Source organism: Pleuronectes platessa, chromosome 8, assembly GCF_947347685.1.
Source record: "Pleuronectes platessa chromosome 8, fPlePla1.1, whole genome shotgun sequence".
Taxonomy (NCBI): domain Eukaryota; kingdom Metazoa; phylum Chordata; class Actinopteri; order Pleuronectiformes; family Pleuronectidae; genus Pleuronectes; species Pleuronectes platessa.
This window is the reverse complement of record NC_070633.1, coordinates 4,742,599-4,752,810: the sequence shown is the minus strand read 5'-3', so window position 1 is coordinate 4,752,810 and position 10,212 is coordinate 4,742,599. Positions and strand designations below refer to the sequence as shown.

At 43.1% G+C, this 10,212-nt stretch overlaps 1 protein-coding gene across 1 annotated transcript; it reads right to left on the bottom strand.

The window, feature by feature from the left end:
* Positions 1 to 8,257: 8,257 nt before the first annotated feature.
* Positions 8,258 to 9,019, bottom strand: LOC128446399 (uncharacterized). Its single transcript, XM_053429432.1, has one exon. The coding sequence runs from the start codon at positions 9,017 to 9,019 to the stop codon at positions 8,258 to 8,260; it is 762 nt and encodes a 253-aa protein (XP_053285407.1).
* Between the last annotated feature and the right edge of the window lie 1,193 nt (positions 9,020 to 10,212).

The window sequence follows — 10,212 nt, the reverse complement described above, 5'->3', positions numbered from 1 at the left end:
TTTGTCAATGAGGAAATTCCCCTTCAGGCGAAGGACCTGTGCAAGTTATTTGTTCCAGACTTCTCAGCGCAGGGCAGCAACCGGACAAACCGAGAAAATATGACAATCTGCTTCTGGCGTGACTGATTGATTGACATAGAAGGTATACTAATTATTCTACCAGTAACAATATTGTATGTGAAAACATTTGATTTATTTTAAATTAACTTTTCTCCAATTCTATCAAGGTGTGAAAGGCATCACTTAATCACCGTTTCACACCACTTTCTTGTGTTACAGAAGGAGAATGCAGTCCAGTCACCCTTGAGAGGGTTTTGGAATTTTCGTCTGGAGCCTCTGTAGTCCCTCCACTGGGATTTCCACACCCTCCTCAAATACAGTTCATTCATGAAGAGAACCGAATCTTCCCTGAAGCAAACACGTGTATTGTTACACTATGCCTGCCGCTGCACTCTTCTTATGAATGGTTTAAAAAACATATGATGGAGGGAATTTTGCAAGCGCCGACCTTTGGTCTTGCATAATGTTACCATGTTTGTTTTTAAAATTGTTCAGTGCAGGTTGTTAGAGGGCATGCCTCTATTGTTCCCAATTGTTTTCTACATTCTAGTTTTACAAGTGCTCTTTAACTTGGCACTTGTTGTTCTAATCACAACCCCATCACCAGATTTGTGCCCACCCTCTGCCACTCTGCCAATGCTGGGCCCACGACACAGGCCACAATGCCTGTTAGTTGGGCATCAACCACAGCTGCCATCAAGTGCCAAGTGCACTTGCACCTTCACTTTTAATGATGTGGTACTCTGTTAATGTTATGTCCAATTTCATGCACTTTTAAATATTTTCTATGTCCAAATCTTACAAGTGCTCCTTGCCTCTGTGGCACTTGTTGTTCTCTTTACTGTGGTCATCCCCACTTGCTGCACTCTCAATAAAGTGGTCAGTGCTACAATGATGCATTGTTGAGTGTATTTATATGCAGGGCCTATAATTTAACAAATCCTTTAAATCAGCATCCCAATAGCAGAAGGCCTAATAGACATAAGAATAAATGGCTTCTAGGCAGAATGGAAACATTCTCACACAAACATGGACTTTTGATCAATACTCGGACTAACAAGACTTTATCACTTTAGATCAAGCGTTTGCAATAATACACATTTGTTCCGTTTGTTTTGAAGACGTATGACCATGCATGATGCCAGCCTCTTGGGCACCTGTGGGCAGGACATGCAAATTAGTTAGACATCAAATGTATATTTATTTATTGTACAATGTTGACCAAGCACAATGGGAGCAGTAACGCAACTATACAGCCCATCCCCCTACACAGAGTAGCCTAAACAGAGTCAGGCAGGGCGTGTCGGCGCTTGTCAACCAACAATAGGCCTACAATATGACATATGACAACACTTGTTGCTACTTCTAATGTCTTGACTGGCACACCCGGCATTAGCTACATCCTGGATAATGTATGCAACCAATAAAATGTCTCTGGGCTTGGAATTGGACTATACCTGATCAGTTTGCAAAATACTGACAATTGCAGTACAGCAAGCCTGATATTTAATCTTCAGATCAGAAAAGTGTTGGATTGCATTGTGCACAGATGTCTGTTGTTGCCGAGTGAGGATGAGTTGAGGTGGCTCTACCCTTACAGCTGGGAACTCTTCCTCGTCAAGTGTAGGCAGTGTTTGAATTCCGTACTGCGCTAGGATGGCCTCAATGTTTTGGTCGCTGTAGGGATTTTCCCCAAACACATTGTTGACAGCTGTGCTGTCTGTGGCAATATTTCTGAGCATGCCCTCTGTCCAGAGTTGAGTTGGTGTGCGATTATTTTCTGTTCTCAACGGATGGAGGTTCCAGGCCTGTCTAAACTGCTCCAGTCTTTTCTGGATCTCCGGAAGATAAACAATATGCAGTGATAGTCTGTGGACATCATTATCTGGGTTTAGAACCTCTGAATCCTCTAAGGAGTAGAACATATGGTAAAAGTGCTGCAACACATGCAAAAATACATCACGCCAAAGGCATTCAATTCTCTGATTGTGAACTGATTGTCCGGTTATGAAACCTCTGTGTTCAAGTCCTTGAACTAGATGCATGAATAAAGCCACAAGGATGTTTTCACCACCATGGTCAGATCTAACTCTTGATGGTAGGGCGTAGAGGCAGGTTGCTTTCAAAAACTGAGAAAGCACTGTTGTGGAACGATTGTCTGTGCTGCAGCTGAGGTAAGTAATCAGACGGGAGTATCCATCAATTGCACCATGAGTGACAAAGCCCCATCTAGAAAGGTTGAAAAACAAATAAAATGATTACTTGAAATTATAATACTATTGACAGTAGTCTTGAAACAATATAGCTGTGAACTCCAGTTTTTCACTTGCTGAAGTTCTCTTCAAAATATAAAAGAATATATTGACAAGTCTGGTAGTAAGTATGACAAGTCTGGTAATAATAACCTTATCAGACGCATGTTCCCATCAATGTGCCACAAACTGTTGGGGTAAGGTACATGATAAACACGTCTTGCAACTGTCCGGCTCCATCTCCTTGCAGCAGCAGTAGGATTCACCCGTGTCAACATCTCACGCACTCTGGACCGTGTAACAAAGACACCCCGTGTGCGCAACAGGGCTCGAATAATCTGAAACACATTTAAGAAAAGATCTACATTTTCTTGATATTCAAAAAACAATGGCACACAAATGTGAATTAAATACAGGCTAAAAATAAAGACCACCAATTACCTCATTTCCAGAATTAGGATATTGGCCCTGAAGTTGCCTCACATGTTGTTCTAGTTCACCATCATCTATTGCAGGCCGTATACTTCTGACAGGTATACCCATCAACTTTGACTTCTTGTACAGAAATGATGAGGAACATCCAAGTATTTCAGCAGTTTTTGCAATTGTATTGCCTTGCGCCAGCAGAAATTCTATCTGTTCTCTGGTAACATCAATAGCTGGTCGGCCTGTTCTCCCTACAAAAAGAAAAAGTCAACAAGGTTTAAGTGTTGAGGCAGCATTGGACTGTTTATTAATTATAATTTAAAGTAGGCCTATATATCAGCATACCAATTCTCAAACATGCATTGAAATTGCATATTGTTAATGAATAGGCCACCCTGGGTGTGGAGAGGCTTGAGGATTTGCAAAAATACTGTATTTATTGCTGTGACCAGTCAGTGGACATAACAGTAAGACCAATACATTTAATGATTGCTGAAATAAGCACATGGATCAGTGTGTGAAATACCCATCAATATTCGGGGGGTCCCCATCTCCCCCGATTGTTGCGCCATATCGATCTAAATTTTCTCATGCAGTAGGCCTATTACATTACAATATTTCATGGATGCAAGCCAAGATAATCAGTCTAATAGGCTACATGACAAACACATGCACACACTTAACAATTTTGCAAACTGAAATAAACATTTGACAAAACATCCTTTTACAATGGTGAAAAATCATTAAAAACACTGAACGGGAGCAAGTGTGCGGACTTTCCACTCTTTTTCATTTTGATAGTTATTTTTGTCCAGTAGCAATTGTTTTTTATTTCTTTAGTGTGACTTCTCAACATTACGTCTTCTGTTTGGCGCACATGGCTAATTTGCATACGCGCGCACAGGACTGGCTGGCTCCGCTTGGCAAAAAATAGAACATATTTGTGAATAAATGTTTAAAATTCTGAATACTGGACATGGTGAGCTTAAACACATTGAAATTACCATTAGTGACAATAATATACATATATATATATATATATATATGTATATTATTGTTATATATATATATATATATATACGAAATTTGAGACCCCTCTCAAATTTTGCCTTTGAGGCTTTCAGGGGGTCTCATGGGATAGGGGATAGTCGGGGGGGCTGGCCCCCCCGACTATTTCGCACACTCCATGTGGATTTCTCCATGTGGATTTCGCACACTCCATGTGGTAGGCTATGCCACTCGTTTTTTTGTTTGTTTATTTTTTATTGACCAATGTACAAAATCCATAACCACTCGGTTATCGGGTCACCCATGCAGGAGCGATAGAGCAAACTCCATGGCTCTGACCCATGCAACTTGTTTTTGTATTTTCACAAACAATCAGACGTGTTCTGAACCGTGCACCTGCATGTCCGTAGGAAACACTATCGCCACTATGTCGCCACAACTATTTTACGTAGCGAACTAATGCATATTATAGCCTAATATATGAATGCAGTGATAAACGGACACACCTGAACGAATGCGCCCGACAGAGAAACTTCGGTCTTCCCCAGCCTGGAAATGTGTGCCTACTAGATTTTTCAGTTCAGCCAAACTGCTTTTGAGTTCGTTGTTGGTCTCTGGTGATAGCAAATCTTCAATTCTTCCGAGATTTCTTTCACAGCTTTCAATCGAACGACGTTCTCTCTCTCCACAAATCCCCTGTGTGAGGGCTCGTTCAATTTCATGGCATTTTCTGGTGATTTTTTCGATTACAGCCAACGCCATGACTGCTCCTTTCTTATTCCCACTTCTTCTTTGATTATGCCGGCAAACGGAAATTATGTATTTCTGGATATCTAAAACGTCATGCCCAATAATTCGCACTCAAATGACGTTTGAGATATCTTTAACTTTAATTCTGCCTAGTCAAAACTGAATTACAGATATCTGCAATTGTCATTTAAGATGTGTGACGAGTTGAATGTCGTTTTCTGTGACGTCATTGCAGATATCTGTAATTCAGTTTCACCTAGTCAAAACTGAATTACAGATATCTTTATCTGTCGTTTCGCCTAGTCAAAACTGAATTACAGATATCTTTATCTGTCGTTTCGACTAGTCACAATTACATTACAGATTACTCTAACTCCCTCCTGGCAGGTCTACCTGCTAGTACCATCCAACCTCTGCAGCTCATCCAGAATGCAGCAGCTCGACTGGTTTTTAACCAACCTAAATTCACTCACACTACTCCGCTCCTCCTCTCCCTTCACTGGCTACCAGTGGCTGCCCACATCCGCTTCAAAATATTAGTACTTGCTTACCATGCTGTGAACGGATCAGGTCCAGTCTACATCCAGGAAATGGTTAAACGTCACACCCCAGTCCGTTCACTCCGCCCTGCTTTGGCCAATCGGCTCAATGCTCCTTCACTGCGAGCTAAACACTCATCAAAATCATTTCAACTAGGAGAGACTTGATTTCCAATTTAACAGATTTTTTATTTTTTTATTTTTTTATTATACACGCACAGAAATGTGAATGTTAAACAGTCTTTGGCATTTTAGACCCCTGTGAGATGTCATCAGGATTTAGAAGGGGGTGGAGCAGAGCATTGAACAGGAATACCCCCCGGGGTCTAGACACTGGTGGTGGTTTATCATCTAATGTATGTTTGGAAGGCAAATCTTATGCTCGTAGTCCTATTGAACTTGCTAGTGTGGCATCCTCTGCCCTCAACCCTCACAAGGGTAAGGAAAAACTACAAAAACCTTGACAGGGAAAAAGTAGAAACCTCAGGAAGAGACGCATGCAAGGGATCCCTCTTCCAGGATGGACAGAAGTGCAATGAATGTCACTAGTAATGGTATATTGATAGGCAGTTTTGAATATTCTTTGTCCGTGATCAGCTGCCACCATGATTGGGCGCTGCTATGATCCTCGATCCGTTGGCGTGATCCGCGATCCGTTGAGGTCGGGATCCGGATGAGGTGAATGTCCTTCGAGCCGGGAGGAGAATGGGGTGGAGGAGGGGTTTCGCGAGTCGCTGAATGATGGCAGGCTGAGGAAGAGAGGAAAGGGACTTTTAAAGTTTGACAGCTGCTAAATGACTGGCTGACAGAGACCGCGCCCGACCTGATTGGATGATTAGGTACACCCCCAATCAGCTGATCACTAAGCAGGTTAAGTCCTCCATTGGGCGTTCCTAAACATAGGAACGCCCCTGATCAGCTGATCGTCTGCAGGTTAAGTCTACCTGACTGAACTTACGCTAGCTTCATTTCAATCAGGAGAGACTTGATTTCTAATTTAACAGATTTTATTTTTTTTATAATACACGCACAGAAATGTGAATGTTAAACAGTCTTTGGCATTTTAGACCCCTGTGAGTTGTCATCAGGATTTAGAAGGGGGTGTAGCAGAGCATCGAACAGGAATACCCCCAAAAATAAATAAGACGAAGAAGGGAACAGGAGAGTGAGATAATGATGAGTCTTACCTCGTGTTGTGGCATCCTAAGCAAATAAACATGCTTTGGAAAACAGACAATCATTATAACTTTTATCAGATAGAAATATAGAGATGACCCGGGATCTAAAATGTAGACGCACATAAAGAAGTTAAAGTGCCAGAATGGAAAATGAAGTGCAAACGGAAATTAACATTGGTGTAGCAACCGCAAAGAATGTATATTGCATGGCAGACTTATGTAAAGGTCGCCGGACCAAGTTAAGCCATGGTGAGAGCTTTATTGGCCAGATGTATACTGTTTCCTCAAAGTGCAGTTTTTTGCAAGCACATCACTTTCAACTGACCAGGTGTCCCACCACTGTGGCCTTGGCAAACAGGGAGCCTGCCACAGTGGAGAGACCCAGCAGATTATACTTTTCCGGAGGATTTCATATCTTTTTCTCACCATATTTCATGAAGCACCTTATTGTATTAGTTCTGGCACGTCCTCTCTCTTTTCTGAGCATCCGTGCTTTCATTATTTCAAATCTCAAGATGAATTTCCATCACACACTTTTCTCTGAATTGTATTTTGGGTCAGATTGACATTCAGGTTGACACCTGCTCTTTCTGTGGTCGTGCTCTGGGCCTGACCCTGCGTCTGAGTCAAAAAGATTATACATCATTCTAACTAAAAGTAACTGTTGTAGCATTATTGATTATATGGATTATACAGCTAATATTTGTTCACAGGATATAGGTAAAATATAATCACAAGATACAGAGAAACATAGATATCTCAACAAGGGCCTATGTGTAGAACTAAGCAAAAGGTCAGTGGAGACCGAACTTAAACGAAAGGTCAATTGACCGAAATGAAATTAAGGTCAGAGAACCAAATAATATAAAATGACAACAGAAATGCAAACGATAACAGAAATTAAGTCGCAGGACAAACAGAAATTAAAATTGGTGTAGCAACCACAAAATAAATTAAATTGCATGGCAAACTTAACTAGAGGTCGCCGGACCAAGTTAAGCCATGGTGAGAGCAGGGCCTGGATGTAGAACTTAGTAAAAGGACGGCGGGGACCGAACTTAAATAAAGGTCCGAGAACCAAATAATATAAAATGACAACAGAAATGCAAACAATAACAGAAATTAAGATAGAGTTTATGTCCGGGCGGATATAGGAGGTGAACGCAGAAGATGACCATCTCCCCATTTGTTGAAGTGATGAGGAGGAGACGCCTTGGTTGGCTGCAGAAGTGGCAGCTCCGATCCTGAAGGAATGGCCGGTGTAGTGCTCGGGCGATAGATTACTTTTAATGAGGATTTGTTTGAGGTGATATTAAACCAGGTTTTTGATAAGGGAAGATTCCCAGGTATGAGAAATAGGGGATCACAGGGGCTAGTTGAAGGTCTGATTTTTAGGAATTTTAACATGGATTTGAACGGGCAGAACCGTGAATCGACGCGAGCAACTATGATTACACAAGTGCCGAGTGTTTTAGCTGGAGACTGTAGTGCGCGGAGTGGAAGTTGAGATCATGAAAGGAAATGTCAACATTAGGATTAAATATATGAGAGCACGCCGTAAACTCCCCGATCCTTAGAAATCCATAAAAAGCTAATAGAAATACAGCCTCGAGAAGTGAATCAATGTAGGGGGAAAACATGCCGCTCCTGAGCGCCAAGACCACCCTGTGCAGAATAGAGAGCGTGATGGGCTTTCTCCGATCTGGGAGGGGAGGAGAAACTTTGGAAATGCCCTTGAGTAAAAGTTTGACGACCGGATTTGAAAATAAACTGGGGAAGGAAGGGTCGTGACATCTGGCGTTGAACTGTATACCAGCTACAAGTCCTCGAATGTAAGTGGGTTTAAAGTGCCGGACGTCCATGCAGTAACTGATAAATGCGCACACAAAGTTTATGTGAACGGGTTCTGGTGACACGTGAACTGAGACACAAAATACAGCGAAAATCCTCCAGGCGAAATCATACGATTTCAGGGTAGACGTTGCGAGGCCTTTCCTAATGTAGGTCCTGGCCGCTTCTAGGTATCCAGCCAGGGGCTCACTCCTTAATAAAGAGCGAGAACGTGGAGGGGAGGAACTTGAGCCGGACTGGAGCAGGCCTCTGGACAAATGCGACGAAATGTCTGGAAATAAAACCGGGAGAGAGAATCAGCTAAGGTGTTGTGATGTCCGGGTACGTGACGTGCTGTGATTTTGAAATTGTAAGTGATGGAAGACCATGTAATGCTTCTCACAAACGGCATGATATTCGTACATGAGGAGCGCCCTTTGTTAATGATAACGACGGCTTGGTTGTCACAGAGGACAGATATGCGTTTTCGTTCCCAGTGTTTTCCCCAGATGTGACATGCTGCGGCGATTGGATAAATTTCGAATAATGCAAACGATAGGTTGTGACTTGGGAAGGAAGGAGGCCAGCGCCTCGCGAACCACTGTCCTTGATAGAAACCCCCAAAACCCACGGATGGGGCGGCATCAGTGAATAACTGCAGTGAATCAGATGAATTAACCAGATCATCATGGAAGAATGTTACACCGTTCCAGTGGTCGAGCAGATGAGACCAGAAGCGCAGGTCGGATCGGCACCCTTCATCCAGCGATATTTTGTCATGCAGATTGGGGACGGAGGAAGCTGTGTCCAAAAGCCGGGAGATGAAGGAGCGTCCCTGCGGAATAACGCGCATCGCGAAATTAAGGTGACCGAGGAGAGAGAGCAGCTGCTGCTTAGTGAAATTATTTACGTCACTGTATGTTCTTGAAATCTCGCGAATGCGCTGCAATTTATCGAGTGGGAGGGACGCTTTCATTTCGATGGAATTTAATGTAATGCTCTGGTGGGATGAGGCTGTTTACGCTTGCGAAAGGGCCGGAGCGGGGGGCTGAGAGATCGAATATTAGTCTCTTTTTCCCCGAATACTTCCTTGTGCCTACGCCTAGGGGTTTGCGCGAAACACGGTGAATGGGGGTGATTTATACGGAACGCTAATATAGCCTTTTTTAACTTCTTTCTCGAGCAGCTGAGAAACTCTCGGGTTCGTTTGCTGCGGACTGAAGATTTTTTGCGATGTATGTCACAGTGGGAGAGGAAAGGACACCCACTTGGAAGCCTTGAGAGAGTCCTGTGATTAAATAATTAACGAAAACCAAGTCGGGATGTGAAGACAATTCTGCTGCAAAAATGTTTACGTTTATCGGAGTGGAGGGATGCTTGTTTAGAAGTGCTTTGAACCACGTTTCTGAGTCTGAGGTGGGTTCCGGAATGAAGGCGGGCGCCTGGGGCAGACAGACTTCGGGTGAGCGTCTCTGCAAATGCTGCAGATATGGAGAAAGTGGCAGTTGGAATATGTACACACGCTCATGTTGAATCTCTGGCAAATAGGTGGTTGATTGAGCTGCTGTACCTGGTAGCCTTGACTTTCGTTGCGCCGAGAGGAGGAAGGAACGGAACTCAGATTTTTAAATGGCACTGAAGGACACAGGAGATATGTATGGCCCGTATTCCCACAGGAATTGCAAGAAATGGCTTGGGTGCCTCCAGCGACAATAATGAGAATTTCCGTATCTAGTTCGGACCAGTTAATTTGTGTATTATACTGTGATATGTATAGCGCGGCTTTGCTTGAAAAAGCTTTGCGGTACAGATAAAATATGTTCCTCCCGTATCTGATGTTTAGATCGCCGATTAGCAGCAGGTAGGCATCTAATTCGGATCTTCTTTCGGGGTGTACAGAGCAGATGGTATCCCGAAAAATGCTAAAAGCGATGAGGAATTGTCCGATAGTTAGGTCCCTGATAAGCCGTGGATCCGCTGATTTAAATATGGCCGTTATGTTCTCTCCTGTGGCAATGGTGTTCTCGCATTCAGGCGATGGTAAAATGAGGCTGACTAAGTTTATGTCTTTGCCTTGTAGGATTTTTGCCCTGAGGCGTGCGGAAATGTTTGCAGACTGAGAAATGTAAGGCCTACCTACAACCGCTGCGGGGACGGCTGAGGCCAGAG